Raw genomic sequence first — 20,967 nt, forward strand, 5'->3', positions numbered from 1 at the left:
CCTGCCGAGAGGCGAAGGGACTGGAGACAGGGAGACGTGGTGGAGGGAGAGTCACGTTTCGGAGAGGGAAGTGAAATAAAGAGGGCGGCACCCGGGGGGACCTGTGCGTCATTGAGAGACCGAGGAGAAGCGCAGGGCGCACGGGGCTGCAAAAGAAGTAGAAACGAGGAGCCGGAGGGGCCGGCCGCGGAGCGTGGGTGGGGGCGCCGCGGAGCGCCGGAGTTTCCTGACTTCCCTGGCGGCGCTCCGGCCGCCGGCAGCTTCGTTCTTGGCCCCTGCCCCGACCCGCCGCGCTCCGGACCCTGGCAGGCGGGGCGCGCCCGCTGCGCGCAGAATGTGGCAGCCGACTTCTCCCCGGCCCCTCGCGCTCTGGAGCTGGGCAGTAGCGCTGCTGGCCCTGGGCGGCGTGGGGCTGTGCCGCGCCGGCCCGCAGCCCGGGTACCCCGTGCGGCCCAGCGCCAGAAACAAGTAAGTGCGCGCCCCTCCGCTGGCCCCAAACCTCCTACCCCTCCCCGGCCGCCGCTGAGCCCCGGAGCTGCCCAGCCTGAGACGACGAGCGGCAGCCGGGGGTCTCCCTTGGACTTTCCCGGGCGACCCCTTCTCCCGGTGACCGCGGGCTCCATGGCCGGCGCCTCAGGCAGAGCTGACTCCGGGGGCGTGGGCACAGAGAGTGTCCCTCAGACTCGGGTGATCCGAAAACGACGCCCAGGAATTCCAGGACCCCCTGGGACCATGGGTGCTTTTCTTTCCCGTCTTGGTCGGGTGAAGGCGCGCGCTCTCCAGGCGCGCACCCGGGCGCCCTCTGGCGTCTGCTCTGTGAAGCTCCCGCCTCCGCTGAGGGCGACGGGCTCCCCGACCCTCTCTGGGTCTGGGGCTGCCGTCCCCTCTCCCCTGGCCTCATTATTCTCCGGGTTTACACGGTGCCCTTCACCCTCTCTCTCCTGCCTCCCAGGAACTGGTGCGCCTACATCGTGAACAAGAATGTGAGCTGCTCTGTGCTGGAGGGAAGTGAGAGTTTTATTCAGGCTCAGTACAACTGTGCCTGGAACCAGATGCCCTGTCCGTCCGCGCTGGTGTAAGTCCTGGAGCCAGGAAGCGAGGGGGGGTGCGCCCGGGCCGGGGCGGTGGGGGTGGGGTTGGGTTGTCGCGCTGGGCTCTAGTCCTCCAGTAAATCTCTTCCAGATCCCGTGTAAACCAAGCATTGGAAAAGCGCTCAGAGCGCTGCGCGGGGCACCGGCCACGCTGGGGTATTTAGGGAGCGTGTGCTGCCAGAGTGATCGGGGAGGATGCGCACGCCTGGGGAGTGTGGGGTCGCGGGGGCATAGGAGAGGATGAACAAAGCTCCCACTCCCACTTCTGTTTTTTTCCTTTCAATCTTTGTTTCTAACATAAGGCAGCTGAATCTAATTAGATCCATATTGTGTGTTCTGGGGCACACAGAAGATTCCAAAATGTATACTGCTAAAGACTTTTCAATGTAGGATTCGCTGAGAGGTTTGGCTGAGCAGTGTTCTAAAACAAGTGAGTTCTGTCCGTATGTCCCCATAAAACGGAATCTTCCGGTGCCTTAGATGTTTAAGCTAAAACCTCTGGAACACTTTGTTGAACGCTGTGGTTCTCCAGCAACCCTCCCCACAACTTAGGTTTGGAATTTCGCTAGAGATTGTGGGAGAGATGGCCCTTAAAGACAGGGGGAAGAATTAATCATCTTTTTGCTTAGAAAGATTTCACCATCTTAAAAAAGCAACGCGATAAAGTACAAATGGTGTTAAATGCGTGACATTCAATTATCATCCGGCAAGTCTTTGGGGTTTTGTGTCAGTGTGATATCGGAAGATGGGCCGATGTGAATAAATGGCTGTTGAGGAACACATAATGGCTGAAATTAATTGTTTGTCACTAAGAATAAGTTGTTTGTCTTAGAGCACAGTTGTCATTACAGCGGCGAATCGTCAGTAGGCGGATCTGTCTTTGGTAAAACCAAGGGACAGACTGGAACTTGTACTCCAGGAAACCTTATTCCAGAGAACAGTAAATGAGCCTGTAGTCCTGTGGGAAGTGGTCGCTGGATCCACCCCACGTGGGCTGCTGGAGGAGCTGCAAACAGGGTTCAGCTAATTCCTGCTGGGCAAAAACAACACAAAAACAAACAGAAACTTAGAGAGGTCCCCACTTCCTAATATACAGTGAAAAACGCTGAAATTGAATGCCCAGCTAGGCTATCTCTTTGAGTTGGATACATTGCCAGAGAGATAAGGTACTGTCATTCGACCTTAATCTCTTAGTAAGACTGAGACCTCATCATTCGCGGCCAGCAGTCAGTGAACCCAGAACCGAGTAAGGGTTTTACACTGTGGGAGTGATATAAACTACGTATTCAACACAGTTTGAATGTATTTCTTTAAAATTCGAATTGAGTTATTAATCAGGAATATTTTATTCATACAAGAATTGGATGTTGTGGCTCGGTATAACTTTAAAACCTACTGGTGACAATTCAGAGGTAAATGAATTTTTCATTTTGGAAGGTAATGCATTTTTGTTTAAAAGATGGCTTGTTTTTATTTTCTCAAATTATTTTAGCTGCTTGGAATACCAAAGTATGATTAATTGTTCTATTTGATCAAAACTCAGTGAAACTTGGTTGTCAATGGGGAGAGAATTGCCTCCAGATCAGCGGGTTAACGCAAGGCAGTGGGAATGTGTTTTTGCCACCCAGTGAGTAGGACAACAGAATCTTTATAACAAATGACAGGCATTTCTGTTGTTTTATTAAACAAAGCCAAAATAAGTGACCTGGGTATTTTTCTTCAGTAATAACTATGTCAACAATTCAAGTGCATTTTTACATTTTAAGTACTGCACTGTAAGTGTGAAGTTTAAGAAACAAAGACAGACTCTTTGAGTTGATGAACCTGAAAATCTTGACATGAGCTTCACAGTAAATTCAGTCTTGAACTTTTTCAGTTTCTTTAGGGATGGGACAGAATGGTTTGCCTTATTTTTCAACTGAAGAATGTTTCCTAAGGTTTCTTTTTTGGTTTTTGTTTGTTTCTTTGTTTTGTTTTGAGACAGTCTCACTCTGTCGCCAGGTTGGGATGTAGTGGCATGATCTCAGCTCACTGCAACCTCTGCTTCCCAGGTTCAAGTGATTCTTATTCCTCAGGCTCCCGAGTTGCTGGGACTACAGATGCATGCCGCCACACCCAGCTAATTTTTTTTTTCTTCTATTTTTAGTAGAGACAGAGTTTCACCATGTTGGCCAGGCTGGTCTCGAACTCTTAAGCCCAGGCAATCTGCCTGCCTTGGCCTCCTAAAGTGCTAGGATGACAAGTGTGACCACCTCGCCTGGCCCTTAAGTTTTGAGAATTAGTGGATGAATGAAGATAAAGGAAGGAGCCTTCTTTTTATACTTAACAAGGAGGAATGGCTGTTTCACATGGAATTGCTCAGTTTTCTCTGAGGAATCCAGAAGCCTGAGTCACCTCTCAATTTATTGTCAAGTCAGCCTTTTCATGATTTGTTCCTTAGAACCTGGGACCTGTGGAAGGGAAGTTGAAGTTCTTTATTATGGTGGTTGTGTTTTAGAGACAAGGTCTCACTGTGTTACCCAGGCTGGGGTGAGGTAGCACGAAAATAGTTTACCGCAGCCTCTAACTCTTGGGCTCAAACGATCCTTCCACCTCAGCCTCCTGAGTAGCTGGGATGATAAGCACAAGTCACTGCATCCTGCTAATTTTTTACTTTTTTTTTTAGGGTCTGGGATCTTACTATGTTGCCCAGACTGGAAGAGAAGGTTCTTCAGAAACTCACCCTAGAGTGACTGAGGGGTAATTTGTGAGCAGTGCTGGAAGTACAGGGCTGAAGCTTGGCCGGGATGCTGGAGATAGAAACGCATTTCTGCAGTTGAGGGTGACAGATAGGTCAGCACCACTGAGGCCTTGAGATGGTTGAGCAGAGCTGAGTTCTTAGGGACAGAGGAGGAGAAGGAGGAGGAAGAGCCAGGCAAGAAGAGAGAGTGAAGTAAAGACATTGGTGGAGGAAACCCCATCTTAGAGACTCAGAGAAGTCCTGGAGGCTTCAGGCTCCAGAAAGGCCACGGGTTAGTGAGCAGGAAGCAATTGCTTCTGCAGAAAGAGACCATTCAGGTCAGTGGGGTGTAGCATTGTCATTTGTGTGAGATTGAAGGAGTGAGTTGTGAGGAAACTTAGTTACACAGAAAGTGGTATGTTGGGAAAAAGGCTCTGATGATAAAATAAAAAAAAGAAAGTTAGATGGTAGCCAAGCAGGTAGAGAATTACTTAGAGACAGAGAGCTCTGGGCCAGGTGCGGTGGCTGATGCCTGTAATCTAACATTTTGGGAGGCTATGGTGGGAGGATCACTTGAGCCCAAAAGAGAGGCTGAGATAGGATTGCTTGAGCCCAGGAGTTCGAGGCTGTAGTGAGCTATGATCATGTCACTGTGCTTCAGCCTGGGCGACCGAGTGAGACCCTGTCTCAAAACAGAGAGAGAGAGAGAGAGAGAATGAATGAGTGTCAGTCTTGCTTGGTCATGTTTGGATGTACGGCTGGTAGAAAACAGCGTGGTCTTTCTTCTCTTTATTGGACTGGCATTGTTTTTTTTCACGCGTCCACATTGTCCCATCACCTCCTGGTCAGCCTGATGGTTTTAGTATTGGGGGCACTGGGAGGCTTCTGGTCCACAGATAGGCTGCGTTGTTGGTAAAGACATCCAAGGACCCCAGAGGCGAGGCAGGATTACTCTGAGTTCACTTTGCCTCCCCACTAAGGGCTGACGCTCTGTAAGGCAGAGTTTTCTGACACCACACACTGACTCGGGCTTATCAGCATCTGGCCACCTCCCCCCACCGCCTCGTGGCCAGTGTTGTATCTTGGCAGAATTTTTCCTATTAGCTCTTTTTCTAAAAAAGATCTCGGCAGTTGGGGAGGGGTCTGGGTGGGGCCAGCACACAGAGTCTGTGCTGCTGAGATAATGCCTGCCAGGAATTTGTAGCAGGTGTTGACTTCTCCTGTTGAGTTCGGAACACCTCTAATCCTACTCAGGTTCCGAGGGGAGCAGATGGTTGTTCGGTTGGAAGAAAAGTTGTCTCTTAGGGAATAACCTCAGCCAGGGAATGTGGCTTTAAAAAAAAAACGACACAGAACATTTGGCTGGGCGTGGTGGCTCATGCCTGTAATCCCAGCACTTTGGGATGCTGAGGCGAGAGGGTCGCTTGAGCTCAGGAGTTCACGATCAGCCTGATTAACATAGTGAGACCCTGTCTCTACAAAAAAAAAGAAGATATTAGCTGGGTGTGGTGGCACGTGCCTGTAGTCCCAGCTAATGGAGAGGCTGAGGATGGGGGATTGCTTGAGCCTGGGAGTTCAAGGCTGCAGAGACCCACGATTGCGCCACGGCACTGCAGCCTGGGTGACAAGAGTCTAAAAGAATAACAACAAAACCCCAGAACAGAACATGTAAGGCTGTGAAGCGGGGGTGGTGGGGAATGAGGGCTTACATCTTCCAGAGCCAATATTCTGTTTTCTACATCTCTAGGAACAGATCAACTTTCAGTTCAAAAGGTGCCTTTTGTGTATAGCTTTGGAGGAATCTTTTTTTCTTTTAGCTTTTAAACAAGTTTTACCATCAATTGGCTGTCAGGAGGCTTGTTCCTTGGCATTGAAGGTAACTTGGAGTCAGCTAAGGAAGACTGAGCTCGTGCCGGAGAGGCACAGCTGTTGCTATTTTGAGTTTCTTTGGGTTTCCATTCCTTATCGGCCTCTTAGGGCTGCTCCCCTAGAATCTCCAGACCTTCCTTTTAAGTTTCTTATTTCTGTTGTTCCTATCTCTTCCTAGTTCCCAGTGGAGGAGATGCTCTGCTCACAGGGCCTTTGGCATTTCCAGAACATTTCCACACCATTACTTTATTCTTATCACAAGTTTAGCCAGGAGATTAGGTAGGGCGGAGACTGGGGTCTTGGAAAAAGAACATGCGTATGTTTGGGCTACAGTTTCTACCTTTGTCTTAGAAAACAGCGAATAGCCTTCAAATAGAGGTAATGGCCTTACGAAAAACTGCTTGCTTTTTGTTAGAACTTGTTTTCATGAAGCCCCTTAATTGGTCTTTCTCTGTTGATCTGTTTCACCTACATTGGCACGTGGTACTTGAGTTAAACTCCTGAGGTAGCCAGAAAAGGGGAGGCAGGTGGGGATAGGCTGTAGAGAACAGCGAACGGGTGGGAGCTCCATCCAAGTGGAGTGGGTGGCTGACGTGCTCTGGAAGAGGAGATAGAAGAGTTGGCTTGCAGCCCGAGATCTTCCACCACCGAGCTGTGTGACCACAGGAAAGTCATTTAGCCCTTCTGAGGCACATTTTTCTCACATCTACATGACAGGGTTGTGGGGAGGAGGCTCAAGCTGCCGTTGATGTAACTTTCAAAAACTGTGCTGTCTGAAAGAGTAAATTGGTGCCAATATCAGTGGAGAATTGAGGTTTCTCATGAAATGGAAAGATTCAGATGAGGCAGGCTTGGTGCTGGCGAGAGAGGCAAATATGAAGTGTCCTCAAATTGTAATTGCTTTTTATGAAGAGAGACTAACTTGGCATTCTTGTCCAGAAGATGAAGCTCAATAATTGTTCACACATTTTATACATATTTATATATACACACACACACACATATATATATATATAAAAATTTGGGTCTTGGTTTTTGATTTACTAGTGTGATGAAATAACTACATCCTAATGAAAATCAACTTTGATATGTTTGTTTTAAAAGTAGCATTGGAAGAGTTGTTGGGTTTTTTGCATCCATAGCACTGGTTACTTTGAACAAATAAAAGCTTTCTGTAAAAAAAAAAAAATTGCGCTGTCACACTAACGTAACACCTGCCTAGCGGGCACATCTGGTGAGCACTCAGCGATTTTATTGTTTGTTGGTTTGAAATGGTGCTGCCTCATGGGGGGGGTCTTATCTTTGAAGACTTTGGGTCTGAAGTTGATGCTTACTGACACATTGGAGAAAAGCTAAAATACTCACAATTCAAATTGTTACATTCAGTGAATTAAGGTAATAATGACACTGACATGCCTAAGATGAACTTTAAAAGATTAAGTGAAGCTCCGCCGGGCACAGTGGTGTGTTCCTGTAATTCCAGCTACTCGGGAGGCTGAGGTGGGAGGATCGCTTGAGTCCAGGAGTTTGAATCCAGCCTGGGCAACATAGTGAGATGCCGCCCATCTCTAAAAAATAAAATAAAATTTAAATGTAAACAAATTAAGTGAAATTCTTAGAGATTGCATTGGAAGCTGAGCCAGAAGTGCAGTCTCTTTGGGGGAATGCATGTAAGTGATTATGGTCAAAGTCAACGCTGCCGTGGCCCGTGGTATTTCTTGCTGGTTCTGCAGGGGTCTCTGTGCCTGGAGTAGGTCAGTAAAGAAAGGTTAGCTAGATGTTGGATGTTGCTGTGAGCGGTGGTAAACTAGTGCCAATCCCCAGGTGATCTATCACCAGCCACTAATGTGTTCCTTGAATTCTTTTAGAAAAAAAAATCCTCTTCCGCTTTGCATAATATTAAGATGTTATCTACACGTGCTGTGTGTACGTAATGAAGCAGTTGCCACATTCAGCAGTTACACAGAGCTTTGCATCCTGTTTTCAAAAAATCTAAAACGGGTAAACTACACCAGTGGTGAGATTCCTTCCAGTCTGCCGCATACATGTTCTGATTTATTGTTGGCCGCATGACTTTTTTACTGCTCAGCGTTAACTGCTTCCATCCTTGACGAAGTAGATTTCTGAGCTTAAAAATAACAACAAACCACTTGATAACATGGTACAGCTGAGCATGACTTCTCCTTACAAAGAACTATTTTCCTGGGAGAATCGAGGGAGAAGCCCCATATTTCTCAACATGACAGCGGTTCACACTGAAGGAAAAATAATGAAATGACTAAAACTACACGCGCCAATAAGTTTTCTTCTTTCCTTCCTGTTTTAAAGTGGTGATGGGTGCTGAAACAAAGTAGGAAGCATTTACATGAGCCAAATTCCTGGTTTGAAAATGCTGTAAAAGCAAACTTTCCTGGGTGTGTCACTTAGAAGGACCCAGAAGGACTCAGCTGCCTTTTTTTTTGTTCCACCTAAGAAAATATTAGGAGATGAGAGAATACGCCTAAGAATTACTGTCTGCAGCGTCAGCCTTTCAAGACAATGTATTTTATTATGCGTTTGGTTAAAAGAAGTTTGGTTAAAGAAAAACAGTGCAGATGAAGCTTTTTAAGTGGATCATTTCGATGGAAGAATTTGCTGAGACTTTGCAGCTGTTCCCCAGGTTTCCCCATCTCCGTGCACCTTTGTGATTGCAGGGGTTCTGCCTAATGCATGGGCTTCATTAGGTTTTCTTTTACAGAGACTTACTCTGGGGCCATCGTAAGAGGAGGCGCGAGATGTTTCCCTCTTACTTGAAGTTGTTTCCCTCCATCTGCTCCACAGGGATGTTGTGAGAAAATGATGAGGTAAAGACCTAAAAATGTTTTCTAAACCATAGTGGTGACAATGCTACTTGTTTTTCTGCTAACTGAAGCTTTTCCACATATCTTGAAAACGGAGGAGGAAAGCTGGTGATTGCAACAGAACTTAGGGCGTGGGGTGAGTTTCACAATCCAGCCCTTTTCAAAGAGAACCTCTTTCCACTAAAGCGACTCTGGCTTGCGTTTAGCCTCTGAATGAAGGGGACTGGGGCAGGGAGGCATGGTCAAGCCTTTCTTAATATTTCACACATTCCAGAACTTTGAGTCTGGCCTGCCGTGCTGATGGTGCTCAGACCCGGTTTATGTCAGTCATCTCCGACCTTGGCGATCTTGGACAGCTTTCAGCAGGAGGGGCAGCCTTCTGGTGTGTGGAAGCAAGGTCAGGGCCCCACTCTGCTACGATGGACCATGCGCCCTTTCCCATCACAACATATTTCGTCACCTCCTGGCCACTCTCGAGGTTTGCGAGTCATTCTGTTGCATGGCTGCTGAGAATAACTGGCAAGGCAAGGCACAGCTCTCCTTCTCATGGACAGGGCAGGGGGGAAGCAGAAATGCCGCTGTCTCGTGTCTAGAACCGAAGAGCAAAGCTCTTTCTAGACTTACTCCTTGTCAGAATCATTACTGGAAAATGAGTAATCCCAATTAGGAAGAACTTCTTGTTGTGTTTTCTTTTTTTGTTTATTTTTTTTAAATTTCCATAGGTTATTGGGGAGCTGGTAGCATTTGGTTACATGAGTAAGTTCTTTAGTGGTGATTTGCGAGATTTTTGTGCACCCATCACTGGCGCAGTATATATACACTGCACCCAATTTGTTGTCTTTTATTCCTCACCTGCTTCCCACCCTTTTCCCCTGAGTCCCCAAAGTCCATTGTATCATTCTTATGCCTTTGTATCCACATAGTTTGGCTCCCACTTATGAGTAAGAACATAATGATGTTTGGTGTTCCATTCATGAGTTACTTCCCTTAGAATAATAGTCTCCAGTTCCATCCAGATTGCTGCAAATGCCATTAATTCATAACTTTTTATAAATGAGAAGTATTCCATCATGTATGTGTGTGTATATATATACACACACACATATACACACACACATACACGCACACATATATACACACACACACATGCCCCACAGTTTGTTTCTTATTTATTTATTTATTTATTTTGAGATAGAGTCTCACTCTGTTGCCCAGGCTGGAGTGCAGTGGCTTGATTTCGGCTCACTGCAACCTCCACCTCCTGGGTTCAAGCGATTCTCCCACCTCAGCCTGCCGAGTAGCTGGGATTTGATTAGAGGTGCCTGCCACCACGCCTCGGCTAATTTTTGTAGTTTTACTTGAGTTGGAGTTTGACCATATTGGCTAGGCTGGTCTCAAACTCCTGACCTCAAGTGATCTACCCGCCTCAGCCTCCCAGAGTGCTGGGATTACAGGCGTAACCTACAGCACCCAGCCCTATAGCACAGTTTCTTTATCCACTTGTTGATTGATGGGCATTTGAGTTGGTTCCACATTTTTGCAATTGTGAATTGTGTTACTATAAACATGCATGTGCAAATATCTTTTTAAGGTAATGACTTCTTTTTCTCTGGGTAGATACCCAGTAGTGGGATTGTTGGATCAAATGGTAGTTCTACTTTTAGTTCTTTAAGGAATCCCCACACTGTTTTCCATAGTGGTTGGACTAGTTTACATTTCCACCAGCAGAGTAGAAGTGTTCCCTGTTTATAGCATCCATGCTAGCATCTACTATTTTTATTTTTTGATTATGGCCATTCTTGCAGGAGTAAGGTGGTATCACACTGTGGTTTTGATTTGCATTTCCCTGATCATTAGTGATGTTGAACATTTTTTCATGTTTTTTAGCCATTTTTACATCTTCTTTTGAGAATTGTCTATGTCCTTAGCCTACTTTTTAATGGGATTATTTGTTTTCTTCTTGCTAATTTGTTTGTGTTCGTTGTAGATTCTGGATATTAGTCCTTATATGTATAGATTGTGACAATTTTATCCCACTCTGCAGGTTGTCTGTTAACTCTGTTGACTGTTCCTTTTGCCATGAAAAAGCTCTTTAGTTTAATTAAATCCCACCTATTTATCTTTGTTTTTGTTATATTTGCTTTTTGGTTCTTGGTCATGAAGTCTTTGCCTAAGCCAATGTCTAGATGAGTTTTTCCATTGTTATCTTCTAGTATTTTTATAGTTTAAGGTCTTAGATTTAAGTCCTTGATCCACCTTAAGCTGATTATAAAGTGAGACATGAGGATTCAGTTTAATTCTCCTACATGTGACTTGCCAGTTATCTCAGCACCATTTGTTGAATAGGGTGTCCTTTCCCCACTTTATGTTTTTGCTTCGTTTGTTAAATACCAGTTGGCTGTAAGTATTTGGGTTTACATCTGGATTCTCTATTCTGTTCCATTGGTCTATGTGCCTATTTTTATACCAGTACCATGCTGTTTTGGTGACTATGGCCTTATAGTATAGTTTGAAGTCAGATAGTGTGATGCCTCCAGATTTGTTTCTTTTGCTTAGTTTTGCTTTGGCTGTGTGGACTCTTTTGGTTCCATATGAATTTTAGGATTTTTTTTTTCTAGGTCTGTGAAGAATGTTGCTGGTATTTTGATGGGAATTGCATTGAATTTGTAGATTGCTTTTGGCAGGATGGTTATTTTCACAATATTGATTCTACCCATTCATGAACATGGGATATGTTTCCATTTGTTTGTGTCATCTATGATTTCTTTCAGCAATGTTTTGTAGTTTTCCTTGTAGAGGTCTTTTACCTCCTTGGTTAGGCATATTCCTAAGTATTTTATTTATTCATTTATTTTGCATCTATTGTAAAAGGGGTTGAGTTCTTGATTTGATTCTCAGCTTGCTCACTATTGGTGTATATCAGAGCTACTAATTTGTGTACATTAATTTTGTATCCTGAAACTTTGCTGAATTTGTCAGTTCTAGGAGCTTTTTGGAGGATTCTTTAGGGGTCTAGGTACACAATCATATCATCAGCAAACAGCGACAGTTTGACTTCCTTTTTACCAATTTCAATGCCCTTTATTTTTTTCTCGTCTGACTGCTCTGGCTTGGACTTCCAGTACAATGTTGAATAGAAGTGGTGAAAGTGGGCATCCTTGTTGTGTTCCAGTTCTCAGAGAGAATGCTTTCAGCTTTTCCCCATTCAGTATTATGTTGGCTGTAGGTTTGTCATACATGGTGTTTATTACATTGAGGTATGTCCCTTGTATGCCGATTTTGCTGAGGATTTTAATAATAAAGAGATGCTGGATTTTGTCACATGGTTTTTCTGCATCTATTGAGATGATCATGTGATTTTTGTTTTTAAATTCTGTTTATGTGGTGTATCACATTTATTGACTTGTGTATGTTAAATTATCCCTGCATCCCTGGTATGAAACTGACCTGATATGGTATTGGATTTGGTTAGCTAGTATTTTGTTAAGGATTTTTGCATCTATCTGCATCAGGGATATTGGTCTGTAGTTTTCTTGTTTTGTTATGTCCTTTCCTGGTTTTGGTATTGGGATGATACTGGCTTTATAGAATGATTTAGGGAGGATTCTCTCTTTCTCTATCTTGTGGAATAGTGTCAACAGGATTGGTACCAATTCTTCTTTAAATGTCTTCTTTAAATGTAGTATTCAGCTGTGACTCCATCTGGTCCTGGTCTTATTTCTTGTTGTATTTTCAAAATGCTAATATACATCTGTGATGTTTTGTGTTATTGTATACAACATGGCAGTTTGAAGGCAGTTATTTTTTTTAAAAAAAATCCTGTTTGGCTTTCTTCCTTAATCATTGATCCAATACCTTTAAAAGAACAAAAGTAAATATTAGACCTGAGTTCTCAATAGGCAGAAACAATTGGTTGTGTGTCTGAAGAGTAATCTGATAGATTTTTTTTAAAAAACAACTCTACTTAAACCTTCATTCTGAAACTCTGACAAAGACTTAATGATGCTGAATTTAGTTTCTGTGTAATTGAAATACATTATTGCATAGTCAGGAAAAGACTGGTACTGTGCTTTCACAGATTTGAAGAGATTTTAAAATACCTTAATGCAGAAATTACATAGTTAAAAAAAGCTTAACTGAAGTATAATTTACATGAGTAAGCCACATATTTGAAGTTGTACAATTTAATATTTTGACATCTACACCCATGAAGCCAACATTACAATCAGCATATCCCTTGCTAATCCCTCCTTCCAGTTTCTCCCCACACCCCCTCCCTGGGAACTGCTGATCTGCTTTCCCTCACTAGAGATAAATTTGCATATTTTAAAGTTTTATGTAAATAGAGTCATGCAGGTTGTAGTCTCTTTGGCTGGCTTCTTTCATTGAACGGAAAGATTTTGAGATTCATTCATGTTGTAATATGTATCAATAGTTGACTTTTTATTTGAGATGGAATCTCACTACATTGCCCAGACTGGTCTTGAACTCCTGGGCTCAAGTGACCCTTCCAACTCAGTCTCCTGAGTGACTAGGACTCCAGGTGTGCGCCACTGCACCTGGCTGTAGTTGATTACTTTTTGTTGTTAGAGTCTCGTGTGTGTGTGTGTGTGTGTGTGTGTGTGTGTGTGTGTGTACCATCATCTGTATATAGTTGCTGAAGGCATGGTGAAATACAGACTGAGAAAATAACTTATATTGATAGTAAGGATACTTCTTGGAGTTTCTGAAGAACCACTGAGATGGTAGAGACAAAACAGATATAGAACACTAGATAAAATCATAATGGACCAGGTGTGGGGGCTCACACCTGTAATCTTGACACTTTGGGAGGCTGAGGTGGGAAGATCACTTGGGCTCAGGAGTTAGAGACCAGCCTGGGCAACATGGAAAAACCCAGTCTCTACTAAAAATACAAAAATTAGCTGGGCGTGCACACCTGCGGTCCCAGCTACTCAGGATGCTGAGATGGGAGGATCGCTTAGGCTGGGGAGGTTGAGGCTATAGTGAGTATGATCTTGCCACTGCACTCCAATCTATGTGACAGACCCTGTCTCAAAATCAATAAGTAAAAATAAAACCATCATGGAGTAAAAAACATTTTACATTTACAGCCCTGGAAAATGTTGGATTAAGGATTCATAATTAGCATAAGCATTTTGAATTGGCAGAAAGCTCAATAGGCTTGAAATAAAACTTACTCTTTTAAGACTGTTTCATTAAACACATATTTTTGTGTAAGGCCTACATGTGGCCCAGAACCAGTTTCTACAGGGATACAGCAAGGAACTTTCTGTTGGCTTCTGGAAGTTCATATCTAGCAGGTGAATTGAAACATATGCATAAATAATTACAACATAAAAGCTAGAAATGAGGATTGCAGTACGAGAAACACAAAGTGCTGGGGGTACTCAGAGGTGGAAGAAAATTACTTCCAGTCAGGAGGAATCTGAGAACTTATTTGCAAGTGGTGACGTCTTAGAGCTTTGAAGGAAGCTTCCAGTTGAATATATGCAGATGTGAAAGAAGGCCAAGGTCAATGTAAGTCAAAACGAACCAGCAGGAACCTGGAGGTGGGTGTCCACAGGGAGTCATAAATCAAGATGTGGGCAGGGTTGGTTCTCCTGAGGGCTTCAAGGGAAGGATCTGTTCCAGGCCTCTCTCCATGGCTCATAGACATGTGTCTTCTCCCTGTGTCTCTTCACATTATCTGTCCTCTGTGTGTGCCTGTCTCTGTCTCCAGATTCCGCCCCCCTTTTTTTTTCTTTAGCTACCTGGTTAACTAAATTTTTCCCATTTTCTAAGAACACCAAACCTACCTGATTAGGACCCACTCTAATGACTTTGTTTTAACTTGATCACCTCTGTAAAGACCCTATCTCCAAATAAAGTCACATTTTTCGGTACTGGGGGTTAGGATGCCAATATATCTTTCTACGGGGGGACACGATTCAGTCCCTAACACTGTGGTTGGGAGTGTGGGCTTTATTATCCACGCAAAGGAGGGTCATGAATGCTTTCATTAGGAACATCATCAAACTTGGGTTTCCCCACTTTTTATGGAGAATGGGATCTTGCTGTGTTCCCCAGGCTGGCCTCAAACTCCTGGGCTCAGGTGATCCTCCTGCCTCTGCCTCCCAAAGTATTGTGATTACAGGCATGAGCCCCCACACCTGGCAGGGACATCATCAGAGCTGTGCATACATATATATATATATATATTTTTTTTTTTTTTATTGCATTTTAGGTTCTCGGGTACTTGTAAAGAACATGTAGGATTGTTGCATAGGTACATACATGGCAGTGTAGTTTGCTGCCTCCATCCCCATCACCTATATCTGGCATTTCTCCCAATGTTATCCCTCCACAACTCCCTACCTCCCGACTGTCCCTCCCCTAGTCCTCCCCCACAGACCCCAGTGTGTGATGCTCCCCTCCCTGTGTCCATGTGTTCTCATTATTCAACACCTGCCTATGAGTGAGAACATGTGGTGTTTTATTTTCTGTTCCTGTGTCAGTTTGCTGCAAATGATGGTTTCCAGGTTCATCCATGTCCCTACAAAGGACACGAACTCATCGTTTTTTATGAGTGCATAGTAATAGTATTCCATGGTGTATATGTGCCACATTTTCCCTGTCCAATCTATCATCGATGGGCATTTGAGTTGGTTCCAAGTCTTTGCTATTGTAAACAGTGCTGCAGTGAGCATATGTGTGCATGTGTCCTTATAGTAGAATGATTTATAATCCTCTGGATATATACCCAGTAACAGGATTGCTGGGTCAAATGGAATTTCTATTTCTAGGTCCTTGAGGAATCACCACACTGTCTTCCACAATGGTTGAACTAATTTACACTCCCACCAGCAGTGTAAAAGTGTTCCTATTTCTCCACGTCCTCTCCAGCATCTGTTGTCTCTGGATTTTTTAATGATCCCCATTCTAACTGGCGTGAGATGGTATCTCAATGTAGTTTTGATTTGCATTTCTCTAATGACCAGTGATGATGAGCATTTTTTCCTATGTTTGTTGGCCTCATCTATGTCTTCTTTTGAAAGTGTCTGTTCATATCCTTTGCCCACTTTTGAATGGGTTTGTTTGTTTGTTTCTTGTAAATCTGTTTTAGTTCTTTGTAGATTTTGGATATAAGTCCTTTGTCAGATGGATAGATTGCAAAAACTTTTTCCCATTCTGTTGGTTGCTGGTTCACTCTAATGATTGTTTCTTTTGCTGTGCAGAAGCTCTGAAGTTTAATTAGATCCCATTTGTCTATTTTGGCTTTTGTTGCCATTGCTTTTGGTGTTTTATTCATGAAGTCCTTGCCTATGCCTATGTCCTGAATGGTTTTGCCTAGGTTTTCTTCTAAGGTTTTTATGGTGTTAGGTCTTATGTTTAAGTCTTTAATCTATCTGGAGTTAATTTTAGTGTAAGGTGTCAGGAAGGGGTCCAGTTTCTGCTTTCTGCACATGGCTAGCCAGTTTTCCCAACACCATTTATTAAACAGGGAATCCTTTCCCCATTGCTTGTTTTTGTCAGGTTTGTCAAAGATCAGATGGTTGTAGATGTGTGGCATTGCCTCCGAGGCCTCTGTTCTGTTCCATTGGTCTATATCTCTGTTTTGGTACTATTACCATTGCTCTTTTGATTACTGTAGCCTTGTAGTATAGTTTGAAGTCAGGTAGCGTGATGCCTCCAGCTTTGTTCTTTTTGCTTAGAATTGACTTGGCTATGCAGGCTCTCTTTTGGTTCCATATGAAGTTTAAGGTGGTTTTTTCCAGTTCTGTGAAGAAGGTCATCGGTGCCTTGATGGGGATAGCATTGAATCTATAAATTACTTTAGGCAGTATGGCCATTTTCACGATATTGATTCTTCCTAACCACGAGCATGGATGTTTCTCCATCCGTTTGTGTCCTCTCTTATTTCATTGAACAGTGGTTTGTAGTTCTCCTTGAAGAGGTCCTTTACATCCTTTGTTAGTTGTATTCCTAGGTATTTTATTCTCTTTGTAGCAATTGTGAATGGCAGTTCGTTCTTGATTTGGCTCTCTTTAAGTCTGTTATTGGTGTATAGGAATGCTTGTGATTTTTGCACATTGATTTTGTATCCTGAGACTTTGCTGAAGTTGCTTATCAGTTTAAAGAGATTTTGGGCTGAGACGATGGGGTCTTCTAGATATACAATCATGTCGTCTGCAAATAGAGACAATTTGACTTTCTTCTTTCTTAAATTCTTTTTCTTGCCTGATTGCTCTGGCTAGAACTTCCAATACTACATTGAATAGGAATGGTGAGAGAGGGCATCCTTGTCTAGTGCCAGATTTCAAAGGGAATGCTTCCAGTTTTTGCCCATTAGTATGATATTGGCTGTGGGTTTGTCATAAATAGCTTTTATTATTTTGAGATACGTTCTGTTGATACCTAGTTTATTGAGAGCTTTTAGCATAAAGGGCTATTGAATTTTGTCGAAGGCCTTCTCTGCATCTATTGAGAAAATCAGGTGGTTTTGTCTTTGGTTCTGTTTTTGTGGTGAATTACGTTTATAGACTTGTATATATTGAACCAGCCTTGCATCCCAGGATGAAGCCTACTTGATCGTGATGGATAAGCTTTTTGATGTGCTGTTGGAATCGGTTTGCCAGTATTTTATTGAAGATTTTTGCATCTATATTCATCATGGCTCTTGGCCTGAAGTTTTCTTTTCTTGTTGAGTCTCTGCCGGGTTTTAGTATCAGGATGATGTTGGTCTCATAAAATGATTTGGGGAGGATTCCCTCCTTTTGGATTGTTTGGAATAGTTCCATAAGGAGTGGTACCAGCTCCTCTTTGTATGTCTTGTAGAATTCAGCTGTGAACCCATCTGGACCTGGGCTTTTTTTGGTTGGTAGGCTATTAATTGCTGCCTCAACTTCAGCCTTTGTTATTGGTCTATTGAGGATTTCGACTTCTTCCTGGTTTAGGCTTGGGATGGTGTAAGTGTTCAGGAATTTATCCATTTCTTCCAGGTTTACTGGTTTATGTGCATAGAGTTTGTAGTAATCTCTGATGGTGGTTTGTATGTCTGTGGAATCTGTGGTGATATCTCCTTTATTGTTTTTTATTGCATCTATTTGATTCTTCTCTCCTTTCTTTTTTATTAATCTGGCTAGTGGTCTGCTATTTTGTTGATCTTTTCAAAAAACTACCTCCTGGATTTATTGATTTTTTTTTTTTTTTGAAGTGTTTTTTGTGTCTCTGTCTCCTTCAGTTCTGCCCTGATTTTAGTTATTTCTTGTCTTCTGCTAGCTTTTGAGTTTTTTTGGTCTTGCTCTTCTAGCTCTTTCAATTTTGATGATAGGGTGTCAATTTTAGATCTTGCTTCTCATGTGGGCATTTATTGCTATAAATTTTCCTCTAGATACTGCTTTAAATGTGTTCCAGAGATTCTGGTACGTTGTGTCTTCATTCTTGTTGGTTTTGAAGAACATCTTTATTTCTGCCTTCATTTCATTGTTTATCCAGTCAACATTCAAGAACCAGTTGTTCAGTTTCCATGAAGTCCTATGGTTCTGAGTTTCTTAATCCTGAGCTCTAATTTGATTGCACTGTGGTCTGAGAGACTGTTATGATTTCCGTTTTTTTGCATTTTCTGAGGAGTGATTTACTTCCAATTATGTGGTCAATTTTAGAGTAGGTGTGATGTGGTGCCCAGAAGAATGTACATTCTGTGGATTTGGGGTGGAGAGTCTATGGCTGTCTGTTAGGTTTGCTTGGTCCAGATCTGAGTTCACGTCCAGGATATTCTTGTTAATTTTCTGTCTTGTTGATCTAACATTGACAGTTAAGTGTTAAAGTCCCCCACTATTATTCTCTGTGAGTCTAAGTCTCTTTTTAGGTTGTTAAGAGAACTTGCTTTATGTATCTGGGTGCTCCTGTATTCGGTACATATATATTTAGGATCGTTATCTCTTCTTGTTGCATTGATCATTTTACCATTATGTAATGCCCTTCTTTGTCTCTTTTGATCTTTGTTGGTTTAAAGTCTATTTTATCAGAGACTAGGATTGCAACTCCTGCTTTTTTTTTTGTTCTCCGTTTGCTTGGTAGATCTTCCTCCATCCCTTTATTTTGAGCCTATGTGTATCTTTGCATGTGAGATGGGTTTCCTGGATACAGCACACTGATGGGTTTTGACTAATTTGCCAGTCTGTGTCTTTTGATTGGAGCATTTAGCCCATTTTAATATTGTTATATGTAAATTTGATTCTGCCATTTTGATGCTAGCTGGTTGTTTTGCCCGTTAGTTGACGCAGTTTCTTCATTGTGTTGATGCTCTTTACCATTTGGTACGTTTTTGGAGTGGCTGGTACTGGTTGTTCTTTTCTATGTTTAGTGCTTCTTTCAGGAGCTCTTGTAAAGCAGGCCTGGTGGTGATGAAATCTCTCAGCAATTGCTTGTTCATAAAGGATTTTATTTCTCCTTTGCTTATGAAGCTTAGTTTGGCTGGATATGAAATTCTAGGTTGAAATTTCTTTTTTTTAAGGATGCTGAATATTGGCCCCCATTCTCTTTTGGCTTGTAGGGTTTCTGCTAAGAGATCCACTGTGAGTCTGATGGGCTTCCCTTTGTGGGTAACCCGATCTTTCTCTCTTGCTGCCCTTAGCATTTTTTCCCTCATTTCAGCCCTGGTGAATCTGATGATTATGTGCCTTGGAGTTGCTCTTCTTGAGGAATATCTTTGTGGTGTTCTCTGTGTTTCTTGGACTTGAATGTTGGCCTGCTTTGCTAGGTTGGGGAAGTTCTCCTGGATAATATCCTGAAGAGTGTTTTCCAGCTTGGAATCATTCTGTCACATTCAGGTACACCCATCAAACGTACTTTAGGTCTTTTCACATAATCCCATATTTCTTGGAAGCTTTGTTCATTTCTGTTTACTCTTTTTTCTCTAATCTTGTTTTCTCATTTTATTTCATTGAGTTGATCTTCAGTCTCTGATATCTTTTCTTCTGCTTGGTCGATTCAGCTATTGAAACTTGTATATGCTTCGGGAAGTTCTCATGTTACGTTTTTCAGCTCCATCAATTCATTTATATTCCTCTCTAAGCTGTTTATTCTTGTTAGCATTTCGGCAAACCTGTTTTCAAGGTTCTTAGTTTCTTTGCATTGGGTTAGAACATGATATTTTGGCTCAGAGAGATTTGTTACTACCCACCTTCTGAAGCCTGTTTCTGTCAGTTAATCAGACTCATTCTCCATCCAGCCTTGTTCCCTTGCTGGTGAGGAGTTGTGATCCCTTGGAGGAGGAGAGGCATTCTGGTTTTGGGTATTTTCATCCTTTTTGCACTGGTTTCTTCCCATCTTAGAGCTGTGCTTTCAAGTGGTAACCGGCCATGTGTGCAAAATGTATTTGGGTAGGGGGACTGGGTGGGGTGAGAGGTGCAGGAAGGACTCACTCAGGAGACTGGTAGTCTGTGCGAGAACTGAGAGGGATGCCCAGCTGGCAGTGGAAGGGAGTGAGCGCTGGGCCTGGGACCGTAGCTCCTTTTGCCCCACAAGTTCTGAGGACGTGGAGATTTGGCGCTGAGCGGGGATCTGTGTGCTGCTCTGTTGAGGGTATTGCTAGAAATGACCACGTTTTGCAAAGGAAGGTGAATTAGTTCCTGGTCTGTCATTTGGAGGTTATGGCAGGACTGCTTTTATCCGGGAGACAATCAGGACCTCATTATTTATCACCTGATTGTCAGAAATTAACTGTAATCCTTGATGTGGGCAGTGGAGTCCACTATTATGGAAGGAATTTAAATTTTTAGTCTCATTGCAAGTGTTTGCCTTACAGTAAATAAATGCACATGCTGTATATAATTTTCTTTCATTTCTGTAAAGGTTTATTGTTTCAAAGCTTTTTCCTTTTAATGTTTGGGGTGCAAAAGAGGGCAAATATTATAAATCTCAGTTGATACTTGAGGTAACTGAAGATTAGAGCAGGGTTGGGTCTTGTCTGATGTCACTGGTCTTTGGCTGAGCTGGGACTAGTGCACCTCAGTGGTTATGGGTGATAGAGATATGTTTATTGTTCATAGGGTTTCCATATTAGTATAACTGCTTCATATTAAATACTGACAGCTCAAGGAAGGCTATGGTGCCTGAGTACCACCTGCTAGGCATCCAAAGGACACTACTGTTGCTCAATGGATGGATGAAAGAGTGTTTTTAGCTTGTCTTTCTACTAAGAATCACACGATCTGGGTTGAGTTTTCAATTTTCAGTCATGCAGACTACAAATTTGAGCAACTCTCCATGGTTTATATTTTTAAAATGGAAACTGTGAGATACATAGTCTTTGAAAATGGTTTTTATTTTTCTTTTTCTATTTTTTTTTTGAGACAGAGTCTTACTCTGTCTCCCAGGCTAGAGTGCAGTAGCATGATCTTGGCTCACTGCAACCTCCACTCCCCAGGTTCAAGTGATTCTC

The 20,967-nt window shown here is 42.9% G+C and overlaps 1 protein-coding gene across 2 annotated transcripts in view; it reads left to right on the forward strand.

Moving 5' to 3' along the window:
- The first annotated feature begins 334 nt into the window (after nucleotides 1–334).
- Nucleotides 335–20,967, forward strand: part of EMILIN2 (elastin microfibril interfacer 2) — a 63,290-nt gene continuing 42,657 nt past the window's right edge. The window contains exons 1-2 of one of the 2 annotated variants that reach the window (XM_064379367.1): nucleotides 335–468; nucleotides 953–1,075. In XM_064379367.1, coding sequence (XP_064235437.1) covers nucleotides 335–468; nucleotides 953–1,075 — 257 coding nt within the window. Of the gene's footprint in view, nucleotides 469–952; nucleotides 1,076–2,188; nucleotides 2,504–8,416; nucleotides 8,523–20,967 lie in introns of those variants that run through there. The other variant, XM_012446849.3, reaches the window with a different exon arrangement.

This window comes from Aotus nancymaae, unplaced genomic scaffold (genome assembly GCF_030222135.1).
Source record: "Aotus nancymaae isolate 86718 unplaced genomic scaffold, 86718_ANA_hifiasm-v0.15.2.pri h1tg000020l, whole genome shotgun sequence".
NCBI lineage: Eukaryota > Metazoa > Chordata > Mammalia > Primates > Aotidae > Aotus > Aotus nancymaae.